The sequence below is a fragment of the Cucurbita pepo genome, chromosome LG02 (genome assembly GCF_002806865.2).
Source record: "Cucurbita pepo subsp. pepo cultivar mu-cu-16 chromosome LG02, ASM280686v2, whole genome shotgun sequence".
Taxonomy (NCBI): domain Eukaryota; kingdom Viridiplantae; phylum Streptophyta; class Magnoliopsida; order Cucurbitales; family Cucurbitaceae; genus Cucurbita; species Cucurbita pepo.
The window spans coordinates 3606330-3630919 of NC_036639.1; the positions used below are offsets into that span (position 1 = coordinate 3606330).

General features: G+C 38.0%; 3 protein-coding genes across 5 annotated transcripts in view; all 3 read right to left on the reverse strand.

The window, feature by feature from the left end:
* Positions 1 to 477: 477 nt before the first annotated feature.
* LOC111788712 (heat shock 70 kDa protein 17-like) lies at positions 478 to 10830 on the reverse strand. The gene is made up of 15 exons (XM_023669162.1): positions 10657 to 10830; positions 9726 to 10503; positions 9127 to 9359; positions 8714 to 8873; positions 7762 to 8007; positions 7527 to 7660; positions 7067 to 7406; positions 6753 to 6914; positions 5617 to 5691; positions 5447 to 5547; positions 5290 to 5359; positions 3796 to 3852; positions 3625 to 3686; positions 1145 to 1217; positions 478 to 1039 (listed from the first exon to the last, which is right to left on the reverse strand). Exons 2-15 carry the CDS (start codon positions 10485 to 10487, stop codon positions 818 to 820), a joined length of 2697 nt encoding a protein of 898 aa, XP_023524930.1. The 5' UTR covers positions 10488 to 10503; positions 10657 to 10830; the 3' UTR covers positions 478 to 817.
* Positions 10831 to 11511: 681 nt separating this feature from the next.
* Positions 11512 to 20820, reverse strand: LOC111787649 (putative leucine-rich repeat receptor-like protein kinase At2g19210). The gene is made up of 15 exons (XM_023667668.1): positions 20737 to 20820; positions 20545 to 20596; positions 19228 to 19774; positions 18651 to 19126; positions 18424 to 18559; positions 18274 to 18345; positions 18090 to 18161; positions 17930 to 18010; positions 16953 to 17098; positions 16695 to 16832; positions 14916 to 14933; positions 14034 to 14225; positions 13383 to 13445; positions 13101 to 13290; positions 11512 to 12152 (listed from the first exon to the last, which is right to left on the reverse strand). The coding sequence occupies exons 1-15, from the start codon at positions 20818 to 20820 to the stop codon at positions 11732 to 11734; spliced, it is 2688 nt and encodes an 895-aa protein (XP_023523436.1). The 3' UTR covers positions 11512 to 11731.
* LOC111788604 (putative leucine-rich repeat receptor-like protein kinase At2g19210) overlaps positions 19684 to 24590 on the reverse strand; it is a 7848-nt gene continuing 2941 nt past the window's right edge. For 2 of the 3 annotated variants that reach the window (XR_002814181.1, XR_002814180.1), the window contains exons 5-17: positions 24575 to 24590; positions 24425 to 24496; positions 24236 to 24307; positions 24076 to 24156; positions 23670 to 23815; positions 23338 to 23549; positions 22777 to 22903; positions 22608 to 22670; positions 22326 to 22515; positions 21589 to 22106; positions 20915 to 20991; positions 20737 to 20832; positions 19684 to 19774 (exon numbers count right to left, since the gene is read on the reverse strand). The exon at positions 24575 to 24590 is cut by the window's right edge and continues 120 nt beyond it. Coding sequence is in view for 1 of the 3 variants with exons in the window: in XM_023668998.1 (XP_023524766.1) it covers positions 21686 to 22106; positions 22326 to 22515; positions 22608 to 22670; positions 22777 to 22903; positions 23338 to 23549; positions 23670 to 23815; positions 24076 to 24156; positions 24236 to 24307; positions 24425 to 24496; positions 24575 to 24590 (1400 nt within the window). In the remaining 2 variants the exon portion in view is untranslated. Of the gene's footprint in view, positions 19775 to 20736; positions 20833 to 20914; positions 20992 to 21384; positions 22107 to 22325; positions 22516 to 22607; positions 22671 to 22776; positions 22904 to 23337; positions 23550 to 23669; positions 23816 to 24075; positions 24157 to 24235; positions 24308 to 24424; positions 24497 to 24574 lie in introns of those variants that run through there. The other variant, XM_023668998.1, reaches the window with a different exon arrangement.

Below are 24590 nucleotides of genomic sequence, written 5' to 3' on the forward strand. Positions count from 1 at the left end.
AGGCGATAAGCGAAGCGGTGGTTGCTTGTAGACTCGTTTCGTTATATTATTATCATTTCAAAAGTTCCATTTCAATTATTAATCATTGAATTTTTTTCCAAAGTAACCATTTTAGAGAAGAAATATCATTTCGGTCATTGAATACGGTTTTCATGAGATTTTTTTGTTTTTAATTTTTTTTTACCATGGAGCTCTCTCATGCTCACTTTTGGTCATTTGTGTTAATTTTTGTATTAATTAATTTAATTTTTAAAGATTAATTAGAATTTAATTATTTTGGAAAATAATTTTTTGATCACTATTAAAATTAATTAAAAATATTTACATCATTAATTATTTAAATTAGTTAAAGAGCTGAAAATCAATACGGAAAAATAAAATTGGTAAAAGTATAAATTTTAAAGTTTAGTGACTAAAAATATAACATTTTAAACCATAAAAATTAAATAGAGGCNAAAAAAAAAAAAAAAAAAAAAAAAAAAAAAACCCTATGAAATGCATAGGTCGAGCTTTTTTCTTTGATATCATTAGAACCATCCACAAATTTTGACTCAGACCAAAATTTCTGATATCTGAAACAAAATAATTAAAATTAGCAAAGTTATTGACGTATAAAGGTAGAGCTATGATTTAGTGAAGTTATTCTGTTCATCTCTCCAAATGCGCAACCACAACCACAACTGCTCTCACTTTGCACTCTTCTATCTTCCTCTACGATCTCAATTCAACTGTCCGTTTTGGGCCACGGATGCTACACTTCTACAACTTAGGAGGTAGAAAATATCAAAACTTGTACTAATTACCTGTTTTCCTTCCATCATAACTCATCATGCTCGTTCGATTCAGCTTGGGATTCGGACTCGGACTCGGCATTTTCACTTGCTGGCTTCTCTGAGTCCTTCGCTGATTGGTCGCCTTCAGGTGAACTCTCATCGGTTGTCGAATTGGAGCCTTTCGTGTCTTCTTTACTCGAATCTGATTCGTTCAGAGGTTTCTCGATCTTAGGCTTCGGTTTGGGAATCTTGTCGATGCTGGCAACCTGAACAAGTATATTAGTTATATAACACTAGGATTGGGTAGCACAATGTGAATAATAATTCTTCATACCATTAGATGCAGGAGAGAAAAGTTGGGAGCAAAATACCTTGTCTTGAATGTTTAAGACCTTCGAGTAAACATCTTCGGATGTAAATACTGGCGGGCTAGATGCCGAATTCCTACACAGAAAAGGAACCACCTTCAGTTCATTTTTTGCCATACTGTAGTAATACACTACAGGTTCGTAAATGAAACCAATAAATTGAAAACTAAAATTCAGTTTGATAATTCTCTTCAAAAGGATAATAGTTTTAGGATGAAATAGAAGTGAACACACGAAAGTTCGCAATCAAACTTACGTTACGTCGAGAACTAATAAAATTATAACACAATCGTAATCTATGACCAGAGTGTAAGGCAACTTGTAGAACTATGAGTTGGCAAAGAAAGATTGGGCTACTAAATTGTAACCTCTAACTTTTGTAAATACCGACAGCGAACCAGAACAGAAGTTAAGCACTGAATGAACTAATCTTGCCAGTTCAATAATTACAAGGACGACGATCTAAACCACCGCATTCAAAGCATACAAAGTCGAGAACTTCAGGAAAAGATTAGGCATCAAATCAGAAGACAATTGATAAGCAATATATTAGGGAATACTGCTCAAAGGCCAAAGCACATTCGAATGCAAACATAATGGATATAGTAAGCTGAGCATCATATTGGAAGGATACTCATTAGAATGACGTCGTCCAAATGGGGATTCATACTTAATTTGGAAGGATAATTATTAGTAAGTTGAGTGTCATGGTGTCACGGTCATGATTGTCCAAGGCGTGTTTTGTTTGTGGCCATGTGTCGGATGTCCTGTTCATGCTTGTCCAAGACGTGTTGTCCATGGCTGCATGCCCTTTCCAAACCCCTTTTACTTGCTTTCATGTTAGATAGACCTTTACTACTCATATTGTATCATTATGGGGTGTATGACCGGTCACCAAAATCATGTCTAACTCCTAAGTTATCGATGGGTTGCTCACCCTATGAATATGCTCCAAGGTGAGAGCACACATGTATTCCTTGAGACACCGCCTTATGCCTAAGGTGGATAGTTTCACAAGAGTTGTCAAGACCCGCGTCCGAGAAGTGAGCAACAATTAGATGTGAGTAAAGAGAAGTGAAGATGCAGGAAGACCAGAGAAATGTCAAGGCCGCGATTGCCATATGAAGGTGACAAGTTGAGAAGTTAACTAAAGTGTAGTGCCAATGTGGTGTGTAACAAGCTTTCAGACATCGTTAATGGGTTGGTGTCATGATGAGTAAATGTCGTGGTTGGCTTGCAAGCCTCGTCTCGAGGGTGCACCATTATGTGTGACTAGGGAATACGATGCGTGGGGCCAAGGTGGCTAAGTTGGGGCATGCTCCCCCTAGCATAGGCGAGGATATATGGAAGCCAATATGGAAGCCAATTAGTTTGCCATGGTTATTTTGATGAGTCCCGGGCTGGGTCTAAGAGAAGGGAGGGGAGGCCCTAGATGGGATAGCCCACAACCATTGGGCAATTGTTTTGCCATGCTAATGCTGTGAGTCTCCAATACCGAAGGAAGGTCCGTCAATGGGATATATCATAAGTAGCCAGTCCGAAGTCGGATTGTTATCGAGGACGATGCCAGGAGTATCACAATCCATAAAGAGATTGTGCCCCAAGTAAGTCATCGAGGACAATGACTAGTTTAAGTGGGGGAGAATGTCACAACCATATTATGTAGATGGTAGGTTGTGACTCTCACGTTGCGACAAGCAAAGCGGAGACCCTCAAGTGGTGGTCATCCGGCCACGCGAGGGCCAAGATAAACGAGTGCCATGAGGCGACCCAGGAGAACGATGCATCATCCAATACATCATATTATGTGTGTATTGACAATAAACGAGACATAAGAAAGATAAGGGAACAAGTAGACAAGAGTGTCAAAGATAGGCTTGTTGAAGGATCAAGTAGGGCCCCGAGTCTTAAACTCGAAAATCGTGGTTCAAGAGGAATTTAGACATGCGGTCCTGGAGTCAAGTTCGTCCATATGAAATATGAAACCTCACTTTAGTGAAAAAGTGTGGTACAAAAATTCCTTGAAGTTCACAATTAAATAAAAGGAACTAAATCTATTCAAGATCTAACAACTTACAAAATTAGAAATTCCTCATGTTAAGACGTGTGATTACAATTTGCCCACAAATAATAATTTTCCACATTAGAAGAATTAATTTAGAAGTTTATGTCAACAGTTTGATTCAGTCAACAAATGAACGTCAGGAAGGAAGTCAGTAACAAAATCCCCAACAGTCAGGTTCTCATGGCAATTTTTTCTATCCATCAATGTGCTATTTTAAAAAAATTCGATTTGTATGGATAAAAAATGGCTCATTCAACTAATCAGGACAAATCGCTCAATACGGTGGAAATACCAGAAAGGAATAAGATCGGTGGTATTCTACCACGATACCAAGAGAGTACGTGCAGGAACAAAATAACATGGGACTACAACGAGCGAGATGCCAGAAACTATACAATGAAAATAAGAGATCACTTACTTCTTTTGTTCAGCTTCCTTCTCATCCAACCAGGTCGTGAACTTGTTGCTTTCACTTTTTACCTAGACAAGCCACACATAAAATTTCCAAAACACCATGCATCAGAAAGGAGCAATTTAAGAGCACTCATAAATACTAAAATACAAAGAACAACAGAGAGCAAAATCTTACCTCTTGTATTCTTTCTTTTGGAAGCCAAGGTTTCCTAGTCTCCCAGTTTTCTATGATCTGCCATTGCTCAAAAAGGCCAAAAGGTCAATGTCTTATTAATTTTTGTAGCAGAAATCATTTGTGAAGAATGAAAATAGAAAAAGGCCCACAAAGACATGGGCAAACCAACATCGGGACAATGAACATAACATGAAAGAGTCTCAATGGTTGGTAATCAAACAAAAGGGCAATTACAAATAAAGATTAGATTAGGTGAATGAATTCATAATAGACGCGTGAAAATGCGCTAGACCTCAAGTTTCATCACATGTTCTATTTAGATTGTCAAATCCTACTTTCTTACTACCATAAATTCTACATAACAAAAACTAAACCAGCTTGACAAAGTATTCAGCCTTCATCCTGAAAAGAAGAAACTAATTCAACTTCCAATGTCATGGTATACAAACTCGAGCTCAGAGCTATAAACGTACCAAAAATCAGTCAAAGAACTCCACAACTAAGAAGCATAAGGGCATTAACACAATTGATTCTAATCCTTCGAAACACACCTACACAAAGCCACCCAAAAATCCTCCCCACGTGTGATCAACCAAAGCCTTCAGCTTCCACAGTTCAGAGAAAAAAAGAGGGAGAAACAAGAAAGGAAAGAAATTGAACACTCATACAACGAATTGCAAGTGAAGACATCACATGAGATAATTTCTTTTACTCAGAAGCAAGATTACACTACCAATAATAAAACACAGTGAAGCTAACCCTGACCTCTCCATCATATAGGGCACAAGAACACTAGAAAGCAACAAAGGATGAATTACCCTTAGGAGGAATAAAATAAATAAGGATGTTCTTAGCAAGGTATAAAACATTCTGGTCACAAAAACTGCAACTAGAAAGTAATATCCAAATGCCAATGAACCCTAATCGTCTCAACAGAACGACGCATAATAGGATTACACCAAGAGTTCACATTGTTAATAAAAATGTTGACAAGAACAGCATGATGTCTTGTCTACTTTATTTTGTAACAATCCAAATCTAAACAATTCTAGTTGGATATCTTTGTGTAAACTCTAAACGGCAGTGTTTTAGTCTTATGTGTTCCAACTGCAAGTTACACTTGATGGGTGGTTTTCTGTAAACTTCTGTAACAATCCAAATAGGGCTAAAATACTCAATTTATTCTTCACTAGAGAGTTACACACACACATATATAGAATGTACCATTACAGTAAAGGATGATTATACATAGTAATATAAATGTTAACAAATATCATATGCATTAAATATTCTATCAAGCTAGTCTAGACAGTTGGATATCAAAAAATAAAAATAAAAGGGATAGGTTGTTCTATTTAACCTAAAAATTGTAAGACAGACGTTAGATTGATGGAACCATTCAATGTTTTGCCAATAAAGATTTCACATTAAAGCATGTGCATGACACAAACAACAAAATAAAGGGTAAAAGAAGGAAAAAAAAAAAATACATACCGTTTGCAGGTCAAGAAGATATTTGCGCGCTGCTCCAACAGCCTGAGGTCTAGCAGTTAACTCTTTCAATCTACATTAAAAAATTAGATAAGTTTGTAGAACTTTACTGGCCATAGTGTCACCTTTGGTAACATAGCTTCCAGCCATTTATAAGTACCTGAGGAATATTGGGTCACCAAAGCCTTTTAACATGTCAAGGCGTTCTTCAAATTCTGTGGCTGAAGCATCTTCACCGTCCATATATAGCCAATCTTGTACCTAAAAGAAAATAGAGAAATAAGCTTCATGACAAGCATCGTCACAATACCACCAAAAGAAAATCCTAACCTCATCAAGTTTCTCATTAAAAGCTTGACGTTCCTCACTTGTGCAAATCTGTTCCAACTCATTGGAGGTTTCAAACTGGCATGAAGAATAAAACAAATCATTAAAAAAAGTCACGAGAAGTATTACTACAGAAGTTGTAGAAAACTGCTACAAAGAATAAGAGAATGGCCTACAGGTATTGTATTTGTAGTAAGGATAGAAGAGGAAACCCAGATCCACGTTTTCAAGAATAAACAATATTCATCCTTGCCTAAGAGAATATGTGGACCCAAATCCAATTGTGATAAAATATGGATAATCCAGTACTTTTACCCTTACAAAGTCTAATCAAGGAAGCAGATAATAACCACGTATATACTATCCAAACGAATATTCTTCCCAATCGGAAATTGATAAGCCTACTTATGGTATTATTCTTAGCATCTGCTAAAACAGATTTTATAGCTTACTCTAAGCTATTTATTCACAGTTTAGACATTAATATCGACCAATTCATAATATTAACTTATTTCACTTCAAAGCTTCAAATAATAGGTTTATCAGATCTCAATTTAAATATGTATATATGGGTAAGAAACCAAGTTTTCATTAAGAAAGAAGAATATACTAGGGCATCCAAAAAAAACAAGTCTAGTAAAAAAACATCTCAGAAAACTATAGGAAGGGACTCCAATCAAACAAAATCAAAGCAATGTCATAATTACAAAAAAAACCTAGTGACTGATGTCCACAAAGAGGTATCAAACCCAACCACAATAAGGAGTGTTTGTGTATATGGCAAAATAATTATTTAAAAAACATAAAATTCATCATTATTATTTTAATAAATATTGGAAAATGAGTCGAGGGCTCAATGCATATAATCCAGTATTTATGTTCATATCATCCATGCTCTGTCACCTCAATGGCTCAATGCAACTAATTTAATGCAAAACAACAGATAACCAAAAGCTGAATGATATAGCAGTTCATGCTTTGGTTTTTTCTTTTAAAAAAACTGTCTCGACAGTTTCATGTCCTTTTCTAACTGAAATTAATGAATAGAAGTTCCAGTAATATTATTTATACTTCTTATAAACTTTTAAAGAAAAAAAAAATGCAACAAAGGAATTTAAGAATGATCAAGAAATCCCAACCTTCTCCTTGGTAGCGTATATATATCCTTCCAAGTTATTTTTAAGCTCGGCAGTTCTTCTTCTCTCTGCATCCTTTTTGTCCAGAGCTTCTAATTTACTTTTGGCTTCAGCAAAAGATTCTTTTGAAAGAGGAATTCCTGGCCCCACAGTCTTCTCAACGATCTTTGAATCATATAATAAAACAGAAAATGACAAGAAAATCAAGTATTAAATATATAGTAATCCACAACAGAATAACATTTCCAAGGGAGCAGACATGAGGTCTAATCGCTAATCAATCTAATTATTCACAATACAATAGTCCCTGCACTGACCTTTAGTGGAATTCTGAAAGTTCGCTTTTTCAGCTTTTTTTCAGTAGCAAGCTCAGGTGTACCTTGTTCCTCTGTACTAGAGTTGGATGCGTTACCAACCCCACCATTTTCAGGGATTGAGGTGCCATCCTTTCCTTCTGAACTATTTCCAGAATCCTCCAGTGTTGCATTGGGTGAAGCAATTGTTGAATTCTCAACCGAAACATTCTTCCTAGGTACATCTACCCATTCCGATATCTCAATAACAGCATCAGCCCGATCAAAAGACAAGATTCCACTTCTACTGAGAGAGAAATGTAATGTTGCCTTAATGGGAGATGACAAGTTCCGAGTTGAATACCTAAAGAAAAATGGAACAATAATCATACTGAGATTCCAAATTCAGCATACTATCTTCTAAGCTCACAGCTTGATAAAACATATAGATCTGCTAGTTTCACAGTTAATTGGCAGTCCTTACTTCTCACTTGTATCTGTCAAACCAGAAACAGCAAACTGAGCAAATACGGGAGCGCTGACACCAGGTGGTAGAAGATCATTCTCATATGCAAGTGAAACTTCAAAATCCTTATTGTGGACGACTGATCTGTACATCTACGAGTCATGCAAGTCCAAAAAGTCACAGTAAAAAAATAGTTATACAAAAAGAACTAATGGAAGATTCATGTATTAATAGGTTGATATCATTTATCTACCTTACTGGGGAGTTTCTTCATGCGTGGTACAAGCACTTGCCTAGTGCTCTCATCCTTTACTAGGTCAGGGCCATCTAACTCAACAATAAATCCATAGGGAGAACCATCAATCATTCCAAGCTTACGGTTCAATTTGATTCCATCACTTAAGTTGGCAGCATGGAGAGCTGCACCAAGTACAATAGCTTCGTCAGCATCCAGATGTTTGTCCAGCTCCTTCCTTCCAAGAAATTCCTGGAGTTTTGCCTGTCAGAAGGGGGAAAAAAGGAATTGTTCTCACTCAGCTGAAATTTTCTGAATACACAGTTGAAGAAATTTAAAAGCTGACCGACTAAAACCAAACTATCTATTTTAAACCAATTATGAAAAAGGGAACGCTTATTATTAACAGAGCACAACCATAAACGGAAAGGCCGTGCATTGCTCCACAACTGTTAAATAACAATTTGAAAATACAAGGAGACATGTATACAGTTAGTATTTATCTAAACAATAAGTTCATAACTTATTTTAAAGGGAAAAAAAAATCAAAGGATACATGTGTATCATCACACTCCAGGACACGCAGGTACATACCAGAGGGGAACATAGAACTATTAAATCAATAAAGAGAACTAAATCAATAAAAACTTTAGCCATGATTTAGAAAATTGTCATTTTCTTTCCTTCAACTGGCTTCAACTTTTATAAGCAACAAGAAAGGCATGACATCCAGGTACCCATTTTCAGCTGAAAAAACATCTAAGAAACTATGAGAATTGAGGGTTTAATAAACTGATAATAGTTCTATTCCTTTCAGAAATCACAAAGACAAAAGCCAAAGAATGTGGGGGTGTGAAATACATCGTCATGTTGGAAGGTTGCAAGATGATACTGAAAAGCAAACATCGGGTTAAAAGTTTCAACTACAAAAGACATAACGTGTGAAATAAAGAAGCAGGCAGTTTCCAACCTGCAATTTTGGCACCCTTGTAGCGCCTCCAATCAATTCCACAGCATATATATCATCCAACATCAAACCTGAATGCTTTAACAAATCTTTCACCGGTAAAAGAGAATTCTCCCACAAATCCTCACACAACTCTTCGAACTTCTCCCGTGTTATGGTACTCCTGAAAGAGAAACAGTTTACCAAGAAACTCAGTATAATGCATCCATATCCAAAACTCCTAGGGCCAAGAACATCATAAACTCATAATTCCACTAATGGGTAGCAAGATTTACTTGTAGCACAGTAATTCTTCACTTGTGTAAATTGAGGAAGCGAACATACACACACACACACACACATACATACATCATTTGAAAAGAAACTCCTTAGTAATAGAAATATAATGAAATAAAAATCAATTAAGCTGGACTGACCTAAAATCTCGATCATCATAGAGAGACTCAACTGATATTGGAGCGGCTGTATTTGCACTCAAAATTTCTTTAGTTCGTTTGACTTGTTTCTTCAATTTTGCCATAGCCTTCGGATGTTTCCTTACATCCACACCATTTCCAACTTGTTTATTGAACTCGTCGGCAAAATATTCAACCAGCCGTAGTTCCATATTCTGGCCCCCAAGTTCTGGGTCCCATCTAACATCCTTCACCTGCACAACATGCAGACGCTGTCAAGACAAGGCAAGGGACAAAAGAACGAACACAAAAAATGGAAAAAGAAAAATAAAAGATGAAAGAATAATATTTTACCAAATAGTGGTCTCAAACATGTAAGGAACAAGATAATTCCATGCCACATAGCATAAAAAACTACCAAGATCACAAAATCAACTAAACTCTTTACTACAAATTATCGACAAAATTTCTCTGTCCCGGATAAAAAAAATTGAGAAGGTACTCGAGATCTATTCTTTTACTAACAACATTCAGACAAAAATGAATAATTTCAAAGTTGCAGCAAGTGCACAAGACATAATTAGTGTGAAAAACTAATCAAAGTGTGGAGTATAATTTACCTGAAATTGGTTAACTGACACAGTCTTCCCATACTCTTTCGCATTGTAGGATGAAAAATAAACAAGCGCTGCGTAAGTATTGCTTGAACCCATATCGTAAAAAATAACATGCCTCGACTCATTGGAAAAATTCTTATCAATCCCATATTGGAGCGCTGCACCTGAATGTTCATTGATTAATGAAAGCACATTGATGCCAGCCAGTTGCGCAGCTTGAAGTAGCGCTCTTCTCTCTGCTTGCCCAAAGTACGGTGGCACAGAAATTACTGCATCCTTCACCTTCACTTTTGAATGAAACTCCGCTAAATTCGAAGCATAAGCCAAAATCATTGCCAACAATTCCTCAACCGAGTAAACAGTCACATTGTCGTCAGTTTTAAAACCAACAGCACCCCTCGGATCTTCCACAATATCAAATGGCAAATATAATGAGTCTGTCAAACTTTTAGTATAGGTATAGGGCTTCCCAACCATATCCCTGATTTGGGAAAACACCTTATTAGGATACCGCGCAACCAGACCGGCCGCTTCTTCGCCGAGTAGACGAGTTCCCGATTGAAAAGACACTAAAGCCGGCGATTTACGCTTCGACATTTCATTGATCGCGATCGAAATTGGACTCTGTCCAGGTTTCAAATTCACGACAGCAACTTTAACCGATTCAGACCCCAGATCTATACTCGAAACAGCAGAATCCGACGGATATACAATTAAAGAAAAAACAAATAACAATAACCCGAACTTCATCAATATCGGCGCCATTTCCAACTTTTCAGTTCTGCCCAAACATCAACAAAACAAGAAAAAACACAACAAGCTACGTTTCAGACACATTATCATACAAATAGAAAGACAGAAACTTCAAATTAACAATCATTTCGACAATAAAGAGCGGGAAAACAAACAAACAAACAACATATATAAAATCTACCGGGAAAGCAGCGGCACTGGAAACACAAAACGGGGAAGACGATCAGGCTATAGCCTTAGGAAACAAACGGGAACAATGGCGACTCAGAAGGAGAAGGAAACCAGCTAAACGTGGATCGCATTCTCCATAGCGGAGCTTCTGTGAATTTTGTTTGGTCGACGAGAAATGTTGAAAGAAAAATCAGAAGTTTTTTTTCTCCAGCTGCTTAATAGTAATACGGAGACGAGGAAGAATCCTACGTGGAAAGCGCGGGGCGATGTGGCCAATGAATTTATGCCACGTGGTAATTAGTACACGTGGCGAGTAGGGAATCGTTGGGTGGTGTTGTGTTCACGGTGGTCACAGATGTGTGTAGAAAATATTGAGGGCTTTTATCGTGTACAGCGGGCGTAATTCTCGTCTGGACAACTATTCAATCGTGTCATGACACGTGTCTCGTATTTCCTTTAAAATTAACTCGCCAATAATCAAGAAAATATATTTTTTTAAAATAATACTAATCAATATTTATTTATCAATCGGACCAATAATAATTACTACTCTATAAAATTAAATTATTGTTTTATTAACTAAATTAGGTTTGATTGGCAAAAAGAAAATTCCACTATTTAATAACTTATCAAATATTATATTCTCAAAAAAAAAAAAATATATATATATATATTAGATATTCAAATTTTGAGACTAAAAAAACACTATTACGAATTTAAATGTTGTCATTCATGTGTAATATATTATACTGTTTTAAATTTTTTATTAATAGCTTTAAATATTTTATAAAAAAAAATTAAAAAAACACAATTTTTTTTAAAAAAATTTAAAATACTCTTACATTAAAATATTTATACATTCAGAGTTCATATCATTATACATACGGCTTAGCTTTATGCATATAAAGTATTTTCCATTGATCCACACAATCTTCCCTACAACATTGAAACGACATACCCAAACGACACCAAATTGTTTCTTGTATAACTCGACATAACATATCGAGGTTCTACCGACCCGACTTGACCAGGCTCACTCATGGATGTTTGCAATAGATTGTTTTGAACACAAATAACAGTAGAAGCTACCTAGAACGAGGTGTTACTTCACTCTCTCTGAAATTCCTAGTAACTGTATTTGATTTTCCAGTATCAAAACCGACGTTCCTTCTTTTCCGAGCTCTCTCTAACCCCAAACACTCACTCAACTCCCTTACCACCTCCTTCATGTCTGGCCTCTCTGTAGAATCCATTGACAAACATGTCATGGCAATCTCCACAGCCTTCCAAGCAGAGCTCAAGTCAAAGTTTCCTCTTAGCCTTTGATCAACGATGCTCTCTATATCACCTGTTTTCATCAAGTCCCTAACCCATTGGCTTATATGATACCTCTCTGAAGATGCTCTATCAATTTGGAGGACCGGAAGGGAAGTGATTATTTCCAATATCAGAACTCCAAAACTATAAACGTCGCTTTTCTCGCTCAACCAACCAGTTGCGTAGTACCTGCACCCAAGATGCACGACTTGTTATGCAAGAGTATTAGTTTTATATATATTGAGAGTCTATGGCTAGAGCCTTAGAACTCGCTCATAATCCTATTCAATTTGTTATGCACGAGTTACGGCCCTCGAAACTTATCAACTTATTGTTTCATGAGTTAGTATTCATGCTGAGAATGAATGATATCTATTACTCGGTTTGAGGGAAAGTGTCGAAGGAATAACTTTGAGGAATATTGGTGTAATCTCATTTACTAAGAGAATTAGCCTATTTTGTTTGATTTTCTGTATTGTTTCTTATTCCTTAGAGGATTAGTTAGTTTTTCTTCGTATTCCCAAGAGAATTGGTTAGCTTTTCAATTCTATTTCCTATTCCCTATCCCCGATGTCCGGTTTCGTTACACATATGATATGGTACCTCTCGAGACTGAGATCTCTTTTACTACGGGTACAATCACTTCTCACGAAGTTGAAGCAGAGCCAAAATCTATCCCACTAATCCGGCCAATCCCTCGGGTAAAATGTCTGGGTTGATATGAACATTCCAAAATCTTTCCGTCATTTATTCCTGGTGGTGGAACCAAGCCAATTTTGGAAAAACCTACTACTGAATCTAATGAGTAAAATCAAGTAAAAGTGTCCCCGACTAAATTATTCCCGACGCTCACTTTTTTTGTCTCTCTATTGTTGACATCAATAGGACCTGAAAATCATGTTTGACCAAAGTTTGACGATGGGGAAAACCCAACGTAGCAAAAACGGATATCCTCATAAAGGTCCATTTACAGGCCAGGGCCATAAAGTCCTATCGGTCTCGTCTCGCTGCTTCGCAAGGATTAGTTAGCTTTTCTTTTATGTTTCTTATATAGTAAGCTTTCCTCTATTATAAATAGGCCTACGTATTTCTCCAATAAAAAACAAGAAAGGAGAGTAATATAAATGAAAGACTTACTCGGGATCGAGATAACCCTCGGTGCCTGCAACAACTGTCGTCAAATGAGAACGAGTTTCGGTCGGGAAACTCTTGGATAGACCAAAATCAGCAATTTTGGCTTGAAAATTTTCATTCAAAAGGATGTTTGCAGACTTCACATCTCTGTGAACAATTGGTGGCTTACAACCATGATGCAGGTACTCCAGTCCTAGGATTTTAAACCTCATTCAAGTCCATGAGTATTCAGAAACAACACAGTAAACATTATTAAAGACAACAAAAGCTAAAATGGCATCCAACCTTGTGCTGCATCGACCGCTATTTGCATCCTTTCCTCCCAACTCAGAACTCTTACATTTCCACCTGCATCATTTTGATCTTCTGTCACTCTTTGTAACGGCCGAGGCTCACCGCTAGCAGATATGGGCTTTCCTTTATGGGCTTCCCCTCAAGGCTTTAAAATGCGTCAGCTAGAGAAAGGTTTCCGCACCCTTATAAAAGGTGTTTCGTTCTCCTCCCCAACCGACGTGGGATATCACAATCCACCCCCCTTTAGGACCCAGCGTCCTCGTTGGCACTCATTCCTTTCTCCAATCGATGTGGGACCCCCACCAAATCCACTCCCTTCGGAGCCCAGCGTCCTAACTGGCACACCGCCTCGTGTCTACCCCTTTCAGGGAACAGCCTCTTTGCTGGCACATTGCCCGATGTCTGGTTCTGATACTATTTGTAACAGCTCAGGCCCACCGCTTGCAGATATTGTCCTCTTTGGGCTTTCCCTTACGGGCTTCCCCTCAAGGCTTTAAAACGTGTCTGCTAGGAAGAGGTTTCCACACCCTTATAAAGGGTGTTTCGTTCTCCTCCCCAACCGATGTGGGATATCACACTCTTCATCATAAAGGACTAAAAAAGGGGAAGAACTAAAATAGAAATTGTCACAGCAGCAAAAACCTGATAGATGCTCTTTTAAGTTGCCATTATTTATGTACTCATAGATAAGAACCAGATTGGTATTTTCACAGCAGAATCCAACAAGGCTTGTTAAGTTTGTATGATGAATTCTCAGCAAAAGTTTAACCTGAAATGCAAACAAAAGACAATTATTTCTACCACAGACAAGCTGCTGGAGCCTTTTGGTCATAACTTGAGAGGAAACATAGAAGGCCGATCAAGAACTGTTCAGCAATTGAAAAATGATTACTGCATGCGACCTAGAAAAAGGACGAAAAACGATATTCGAGCAAAGGAAAATCAAAGAACATATGAAGTTTTGAGTAGTGTCTATTTATGACTTCAAATTTTCTTTATTTCTGGATAAGAAGTTTCTTGATCATATTTTTCTTGAGGTGAAGTTACGACTTTGTTTTTTCCTTTCTATTATTTACAGGCCAGGGCCATAAAGTCCTATCGGTCTCGTCTCGCTGCTTCGCAAGGATTAGTTAGCTTTTCTTTTATGTTTCTTATATAGTAAGCTTTCCTCTATTATAAATAGGCCTACGTATTTCTCCAATAAAAAACAAGAAAGGAGAGTAATATAAATGAAAGACTTACTCGGGATCGAGATAACCCTCGGTGCCTGCAACAACTGTCGTCAAATGAGAACGAGTTTCGGTCGGGAAACTCTTGGATAGACCAAAATCAGCAATTTTGGCTTGAAAATTTTCATTCAAAAGGATGTTTGCAGACTTCACATCTCTGTGAACAATTGGTGGCTTACAACCATGATGCAGGTACTCCAGTCCTAGGATTTTAAACCTCATTCAAGTCCATGAGTATTCAGAAACAACACAGTAAACATTATTAAAGACAACAAAAGCTAAAATGGCATCCAACCTTGTGCTGCATCGACCGCTATTTGCATCCTTTCCTCCCAACTCAGAACTCTTACATTTCCACCTGCATCATTTTGATCTTCTGTCACTCTTTGTAACGGCCGAGGCTCACCGCTAGCAGATATGGGCTTTCCTTTATGGGCTTCCCCTCAAGGCTTTAAAATGCGTCAGCTAGAGAAAGGTTTCCGCACCCTTATAAAAGGTGTTTCGTTCTCCTCCCCAACCGACGTGGGATATCACAATCCACCCCCCTTTAGGACCCAGCGTCCTCGTTGGCACTCATTCCTTTCTCCAATCGATGTGGGACCCCCACCAAATCCACTCCCTTCGGAGCCCAGCGTCCTAACTGGCACACCGCCTCGTGTCTACCCCTTTCAGGGAACAGCCTCTTTGCTGGCACATTGCCCGATGTCTGGTTCTGATACTATTTGTAACAGCTCAGGCCCACCGCTTGCAGATATTGTCCTCTTTGGGCTTTCCCTTACGGGCTTCCCCTCAAGGCTTTAAAACGTGTCTGCTAGGAAGAGGTTTCCACACCCTTATAAAGGGTGTTTCGTTCTCCTCCCCAACCGATGTGGGATATCACACTCTTCATCATAAAGGACTAAAAAAGGGGAAGAACTAAAATAGAAATTGTCACAGCAGCAAAAACCTGATAGATGCTCTTTTAAGTTGCCATTATTTATGTACTCATAGATAAGAACCAGATTGGTATTTTCACAGCAGAATCCAACAAGGCTTGTTAAGTTTGTATGATGAATTCTCAGCAAAAGTTTAACCTGAAATGCAAACAAAAGACAATTATTTCTACCACAGACAAGCTGCTGGAGCCTTTTGGTCATAACTTGAGAGGAAACATAGAAGGCCGATCAAGAACTGTTCAGCAATTGAAAAATGATTACTGCATGCGACCTAGAAAAAGGACGAAAAACGATATTCGAGCAAAGGAAAATCAAAGAACATATGAAGTTTTGAGTAGTGTCTATTTATGACTTCAAATTTTCTTTATTTCTGGATAAGAAGTTTCTTGATCATATTTTTCTTGAGGTGAAGTTACGACTTTGTTTTTTCCTTTCTATTCATTCAAATCTCTTCCCGTTCCTAGACTCGAGGTCTTCTGTTTCTCCTAGCTTAGTTCTTGTAGTTTTGTTATATCTTTTAAGATCATGTAACAAGTGAGTGCTGCTCTACAATGTTTTGTCATTATTTCTATCCAACAATGTGAAATCCCACATTGGTTGGGGAGGAACAAAACATTTTTTATAAGGGTGTGGAAACCTCTCTCTAGCAGACACGTTTTAAAAACATTGAGTGGAAGCCCGAAAGGAAATACTCAAAGAGCACAATACTTGCTAACGGTAGGCTTGGGCCGTTACAAATGGTATCAGAGCAAGACACAGGGCGATGTGTCAACAAGGAGGCCAAGCCCCGAAAGGGGATGGACACGAGACGGTGTGCCAACAAGGACACTGGGCCCCAAAGAAGGGTGGATTGGGGGGTCCCACATCGATTGGAAAAGGGAACGAGTGTCAACGAGGACGATGGGCCCCGAAAGGGAGTGGATTATGAAATCCCACATCAGTGAAATCCCACATCAGTTGANGTTGGCACTCATTCCTTTCTCCAATCGATGTGGGACCCCCACCAAATCCACTCCCTTCGGAGCCCAGCGTCCTAACTGGCACACCGCCTCGTGTCTACCCCTTTCAGGGAACAGCCTCTTTGCTGGCACATTGCCCGATGTCTGGTTCTGATACTATTTGTAACAGCTCAGGCCCACCGCTTNGGAATACTTTTGCAAATCCTCCTTCCCCGATTTTCGTCTCAAAATTGTTTGTCATATGCTGTATTTGTGAGTAAGATAGCTGGTGTTTTTTTGGCTCTAGCGATGTTATCCTTACATCGGGCTGTTTTCGGGCTGTCAACATGTGAAGATTTAAGAAGCATGATCACGAAAACTTCCTATTACATGCATATAGAAGCATGTCTTAAAAGTTATAAAACTCACATCTCTTGCACAAGAAAACTTTAGTCTAACCTCGTTTTCTCCAAATTATAATCCCGACGGCTATTGCAGCTACAAGGACCAGCAACGACGAAACTGATGCTATAATTGGAATAACGTAACTCTTTTTCTTCTTTTGGCAAGAAGATGAAGCACAAACATCGGCGTTTCCTCCAACCCTTCCATAAAGCAGATGACAATATCAAGACTTTAAGTTAGACTAGTAATCACTGCCATTAATTTCCTTAAATAGCATATTTCCTGATTGATAGGTAGAACTCTGAGATCCCACATCGATTGGAGAGTGGAATAAATTTTTTTTTTTATAAGGGTGTGAAAACCTCTCCCTAGCAGACACGTTTTAAGAACCTTGAGGGAAAACCTAAAGAGGACAATATCTGCTAACGGTGGGCTTAGACTGTTACAAATGGTATCAGAGCCAGACACCGGGTGGAGTGCCAGCGAGGACGCTAGGTCCAGAAGGGGGGTGGATTATGAGATCCCACATCGATTGGAGAGAGGAACGAGTGTCAGCGAGGACGCTGGCCCTGAAGGGAGAGTGGATTGTGAGATCCCACATCGGTTTGAGAGGGGAACAAAACATTCTTTATAAGGGTGTGGAAACCTCTCCCTAGCAGACATGTTTCAAAAACCTCGAGGGAAAGCCTAAAGAGGACAATATCTGCTAGCTGTGGGCTTAGGCTATTACAAATGGAATCAAAGCTAGACACCGGGCGGGTTCCAAAGGGGGGTGGATTGTGAGATCCCACATCGTTTGGAGAGAGGAATGAGTGTCAACGAGGACGCTGGCTCCCGAAGGGGCGGCGGGGGGGGGGGGGTGGATTGTGAGAGCCCACATCGGTCGGTGAGGGGAACAAACATTCTTTATTAGAGTTTGGAAAAGGAATATGCATGAACGATGACTATTAAATCAGATGAAAACAAACCAAAACTATTGAAACTCATTGGAAGAGTTAGAATTTTTTTAACTTCAAACAAAGATAAGATACCTTATTGTAAGCGATCCATTTTTCGATTTCTCCATGAGTTCGCTTGGTATTGAATCAAGATGTGGGTTGTTTCTTAAGTCTCTGAAAACGTATCATCAGTCCATAATTAGTTTTCTCACTGAATATAATAAACCATTCATTTCTCAGAAAAATGACTCACAAAACTTTCAAGGAGTGCAACTCGGATAGAAGACTAGGCACTGGTCCACTCAAGTTATTGTTTGATAAATCCCTGGCATAAGCAGTTCACTTAGACTATTTTACAAAGAACAGGAAACCCCATTTTAGTTTCATTATCAGAAAAACTGACAAGCGAAGAGTTTACGTAACCTTTCTGGACTTACAAATATTGTAACAACGTGAGCTCGGATATAGAAGTAGCTATTTCCCCCACCAACCCACTTGAAGATAAGTTCCTGTTGTCGAATTCATCGACGTTAACAAATGAAGATAGATAAGAACTCAGCCAAAAGAGAGCATTGTTGGAAACTTACAAGGAGGTGATTCTATTAGGAGTCTCATCATAGCTACAACTAAGACCGTGCCACACGAAGGATTCTGGCAGGCATGGATCACCCTGCCAATTCTTTCTCACTCCATAAAAAGATTTCACGTTCGTCATAGCTTTAACTGCAATATTTAATGTAAGAAAGAAAGAGTATAGCTACATCTCAGGTAATGATAAAGATAAATAAACTGCTAGCAAAAATTCAGAACATACCGTCCTGCTCATCGGTGCGGGATTCTGATGTTTCTAGCACCCTGTAGACTTCAAGAGCATTGAGGATAGGTGGAAGATTTGATGTATTAGTTTTTACAAATTTAAATGCAATAGTTTCTCCCCTCATTGGTTTTGTGCTAAACAATGTAGTTGACTGCAAATAATCAGGAGAGAAAGGCCCATTAAAATATTCCTCATTTTGATAGATGTAAAATTCCCTTGATTGGTTCATTTGAAGCTTTTGCAAATCAGCAAAGTGCAAGAATATGTGATATTTGGCACTGGGATCTTCAGGAACCCAGTGAAATTCAAGAGGAGCACTGGCATTATCGGTCGTAATAGCGGTGCTCATTACAATTCTTGGTAAATTATAACTGTTGCTGATTCCTGAATCAACTGTGGATGATGTGCTTATAATCTTGTAATTAAGAAAGTTAAAGGGCAACCAAATCCGATCACAAAAATCGTCTCGGTACCTGAGAGAAGGACAAGGAAACTTAGTCATCAGCTTCTATAAACAAGTTTCAGTCTAAATAAGCACGCAGGCTATTGGTATTCTTTTTCATAAATGGCTTACCGAACAGTTTCGTTAGTAATCGATCCTACATCCAACCGTCTATGGAGAGCTAACAATTCGGAATCGGTAACATAGCTAGCATTTTTCAAAAGTCTAAACTCCAATGCTGATATAAAAGGTGATCCAAAGCCAGTATTCACCAGACATACGAATACAGAAGATGTCGGAAGCGCATGTATAACTTCTTTGGTTATGATACTGGATTCGTTGCTCAGTACTACTGAATCCCATTTATTAATTCCCATATACAGATCAAAAACTGGCGGTATACCTTTGTCGTCATAGTTTCCGTACATGAAACTCGCTCTAATCAAATACTTGAAACCCTTACCTTGAGCAAGCTTTATGGTGTAACAGTTCCTCTCCCCTTCAGGAAAGCTTCTAACATACCAGAATTGCTGTGGAAGAGTGGTGGCTTTGAAATCTGATGATATGCTCTTACTTAATCCAGTTTCTGTGAAGTTTGCATCAGAAATGTACTTTATGCCTGTTACACTGTCTGTGTAGCTTGAATCCTTTGAATTTCCACAGTCAATGCTAACGAATCCTGAACAACAGAGTACACAAACAGAGTCTTAGGCCTCCTTTAACAACCTTTTGGTTTCTGGTTTTTGAAACTTTTACTGTTTTCTCACAGTTTTCTTAGTCAAATTCCAAAAAACAGAGCACAAATTCTCAAAAACTAATCTTTTTCTCAACATGCTTGGGTTTTGAAAACATATGTAAAACGTAGAGAACAAAACAAAGAAACTGTTAGGAATCACGGATCTCCACAATGGTATGATATTGTCCACTTTGAGCATAAGCTCTCATGGCTTTGCTTTGGGCTTCCCCAAAAGGTCTCGTACCAATGAAGATATATTCCTTACTTATAAACTCACGATCATTCCCTAAATTAGCCTCGAATAGCCTCCCCTTAATCGAGGCTCGATTCCTTCTCTGGAGTTCTCGAACAAAGTACACTCTTTGTTCAACACTTGAGTCACTTTTGACTACATCTTTGAGGCTCACAACTTCTTTGTTCGACATTTGAGGATTCTATTGACATGGCTAAGTTAAGAGCACGACTCTGATACCATGTTAGGAATCACGGATCTCCACAATGGTATGATATTATCCACTTTGAGCATAAGCTCTCATGGCTTTGCTTTGGGTTTCCCCAAAAGGTCTCATACCAATGAAAATGTATTTCTTACTTATAACCCATGATTATTCCCTAATTTAGTCAATGTGGGAGTCCCTCCCAAGAAAGATACAAATTGAAAGATATAGACAACTTTGCATATGCTACACATTGAAAGATACACAGCAATAAACCTGACTGATCTTGTGCATTAACCAGAAATGAAACAGCTAACACAAGAAGTATCTGAAAGAAGCAGTATCTTAACAGCTCCATAATCATTACTGCTTAATGGAAAGATAGCAGCTCAAAAACTTATATGAGAGCTTAGCTCTTTTTATAGACAGAGCTCGTCATGATAGGCGAAATCAAAGAGCCGTTAATACCTGGTCAAAAAGGCAAGTAGCATTATCCAGTGAAGCACTGCATAACCAGCTTCGTTCAGCCTTACGCAATGCCCTTGATTCCATAGCCAAGTTGAACTATTTTAAAGACATCATATTAAAAAAATGAGGAAGGGAGGAAGACTTAATTCTCCATAGCTGTCACAGTTGACAAAAATACCTTTCATCTCTTCCCGGGTGGATGCTTTTATTTCAAAGCCAAATCAAAAGCATTGACATTGTTGTTTCTTCTACCCTCTAGCATAACATTTAGGTTAAACTAATCAAAACGTTCTGTCGTCTTGTTAAGAAAGGAGACTTTTAGAATTGATTCAAATATCCTCAACATATATCTCAAATCATTCAAACAACAATTTTTTATCTGTTGAGCGATATTTTGATCGATACCTTAATTTTTTAAATTATTGATATAGTTTTATGGCCACTACAGTCTATGGAGTTCGTTTTCAAACTGGTTATTTCCTAGTTAAACATTAACTTCAACGAACTCGACTATACTAACAAGAGAAAAATGGAGATGAATATTTTCTATGGAAATTAGATAAAAGGGAAAAAAAATCATAGAAGATTTGTTGGCAGTGGATGAGAACTAAAATCCAAATCATGAAGAGTATAAAAAGCATAAGGAAAGGAAAGGAAAAGGAGCTCCTTGGTTGAATGAATGAGAATGGCAAAAGCTCATATTTTCAGAGTTCATATCATTATCTACAAAAGCTATGCAATGCTGCTGCTTAGTTTTATGCATATAAAACATTCTCCATTGCTCCACACAATCTTCCCTACCACATTGAAACAATGACATAGCCAAAAGACACCAAATTGTTTCTTGTATACCTCGACATAACATATTGAGGTTCTGCCAACCCGACTCGACCGGGCTCGCTCTTGATTGTTTGCAATAGAATGTTTTGAACATATATAGCAGTAGAAGCTACCTAGCACGAGGTGTTACTTCGCTCTCTCTGAAATTTCTAGTAACTGTATTTGATTTTCCAGTATCAAAATCGACGTTCCTTCTTTTCCGAGCTCTCTCTAACGTCAAACACTCACTCAACTCCCTTACCACCTCCTTCATGCCTGGTCTCTCTGTAGAATCCAGTGACAAACATGTCATGGCAATCTCCACAGCCTTCCAGGCAGAACTCAAGTCGAAGTTTCCTCTTAGCCTTTGATCAACGATGCTCTTTATATCACCTGTTTTCATCAAGTTCATAACCCATTGGCTTACATGATATCTCTTTGAAGAAGCTCTATCAATTTGAAGGACTGGAAGGGAAGTGATTATTTCCAATATAAGAACTCCAAAACTGTAAACGTCGCTTTTTTCGGTCAGCCAGCCAGTTGCATAATACCTGCACCCAAGATGCATGACTTGTTATGCAAGAGTATAAGAAGTTTTATATATTGATTTATTGAAAATCTATGGAGTTTGTTATATTATATATGTCACAATTGTCGAGTCAATCAACTACTTCTATGCTGTGTGCCTATGAAGATTAAAACCTTTGTTGTCAAGTACAATTATTTTGTCTGTTAAAAGGTTATAGGTTACTAAAAAATGAAAAACTTACTCTGGATCGAGATAACCGTCGGTGCCTGCAACAACTGTGGTCAAATGAGTACGACTTTCGGTCGGGAAACTCCTGGATAGACCAAAATCAGCAATTTTGGCTTGGAATTTTTTATTCAAAAGGATGTTTGCAGACTTCACATCTCTGTGAACAATTGGTGGCTTACAACCATGATGCAGATACTCCAATCCTAGATTTTTAAACCTCACTCAAGTCCATGGCAAATTAGGAACAATACAGTAAACATTATTAAAGACAACAGAAGCTAAAAATGCATCCAACCTTGTGCTGCATCGACCGCTATTTGCATCCTTTCCTCCCAACTGAGAACTCTAACATTTCCACCTGCATCATTTTAATCTTCTGTCACTCTTCATCATAAAGGTCTAAAAAGAGGGGAAGAAAAGAGTGTCCGAGCAACTAAAATAGAACTTGTAACAGCAGCAAAAACCTAATAGATGCTCTTTTAAGTTGCCATTATTTATGTACTCATAGATAAGAACCAGATTGGTCTTTTCATAGCAGAATCCAACAAGGCTTGCCAAGTTTGTATGATGAATTCTCAGCAAAAGTTTGACCTGAAACGCAAACAAAAGACAATTATTTCTACGATAGACAAGCTTCTGGAGGCTTTTGGTCATAACTTAAGATTGGAAACATAGAAGGCCAGACCAAGAACTGTTCAGCAATTGAAAAAACAGTACTGCATGCAACCTAGAAAAAGGACGAAAAACGACATTCGAGCTAAGGTCAACCTATCTATTTATGACTTCAAATTTTCATTATTTCTGGATAAGTTTCATGATCATATATTTCTTGAAGTAAAATTCATCCTTTGTTTTTTCCTTTCTATTCACTCAAATCCCTTGCCTTTCCTAGACTCGAGATCTCCTTTTCCTCCAGCTTAGTTCTTCAGTTTCATCATATCTTTAAGATCAGGATACAAGTGAATGCTGCCCTACAATGTTTTATCATTATTTCTGTCCAACAGACACTGCTCATGATGACTTACCTCTGTTTCAAACTCTTTATAACCTTGAACAGAAGACTTAAGGACCTTCACGGCAACTTGAGTATTGTCCAAGTAACCAAGGAATACTTTTGCAAATCCTCCTTCCCCGATTTTCGTCTCAAAGTTGTTTGTCATACGTTGTATTTGCGAGTAAGATAGCCGCTGTTTTTTTGGCTCTAGCGATCCAAGTCTTATGATGGGCTGTTTTCGGGCTGTCAACGAGTGAAGGTTTGAGAAGCATGTTCATGAAAACTTCCTATTACATGCATATAGAAGCATGTCTTAAAAGTTATAAAACTCATAACACTTGTACAAGAAAACTTTAGTCTAACCTCGTTTTTTCCATATTATAATCCAGACGACTATTGCAGCTAAGAGGACCAGCAACAATGAAACTGTTGCTACAATTGGAACAACGTAACTCTGTTTCTTCTTTTGGCAAGAAGATGAAGCACAAACATCGGCATTTCCTCCAACCCTTCCATAAAGCAGATGACAATATCAAGACTTTACGTTAGACTAGTAATCACTGCCATTAATCTCCTTAAATAGCATATTTCCTGATCTTTGGAGATGTATAATGACAGGTAAAACATACTGCATTTGTAAAAGAAATCTTGTTGTCTTATGCAAAAGGAACATTCATGAAAGATTGACTAAAAGTAGGGTGAAAACAAACCAAAACTAACTCATTAGAAGAGTTGGGAATTTTTTTAAGTTCAAACAAAAATATGATACCTTAATGTAAGCGATCCATTCTTCGATTTCTCCATGAGTTCGCTTGGTATAGAACCAAGAAGTGGGTTGTTCCTCAAGTCTCTGCAAATGTATCATCAGTCCATAATTTGTTTTCTCACTGAATACATTAATCCATTCATTTCTGAGAAAAACGACTCACAAAACTTTCAAGGAGTGCAACTCGGATAGCATACTAGGCACTGGTCCACTCAAGTTATTGTTTGATAAATCCCTGGAATAAGTGATTGACTTAGACTATTGTTATTACAAAGAATGGGAGAACCCATTTTAGTTTCATTATCAGAAAAACTGACAAGCGAAGAGCTTTACATAACTTTTCTGGACTTACAAATATTGTAATGACCTGAGCTCGGATATAGAAGTAACTATTTCCCCCACCAACCCACTTGAAGATAAGTTCCTGTTATTGAGTTTATAGACGTCAACGAAAGAAGATAGATAAGAACTCAGCCAAAAGAGAGCATTGTTGGAAACTTACAAGGAGGTGATTCTAT

Excerpts from the sequence above, each read along its gene's own strand:
- LOC111788712 (XM_023669162.1), bottom strand. The coding sequence starts at position 10,487 with ATGGCGCCGATATTGATGAAGTTCGGGTTATTGTTATTTGTTTTTTCT. Across the intron at positions 8,008-8,713 it reads CAAGGGTGCCAAAATTGCAG|GCAAAACTCCAGGAATTTCT; the intron begins GTTGGAAACTGC and ends CCCTTCTGACAG. Across the intron at positions 7,407-7,526 it reads TTGACAGATACAAGTGAGAA|GTATTCAACTCGGAACTTGT; the intron begins GTAAGGACTGCC and ends ATTTTTCTTTAG.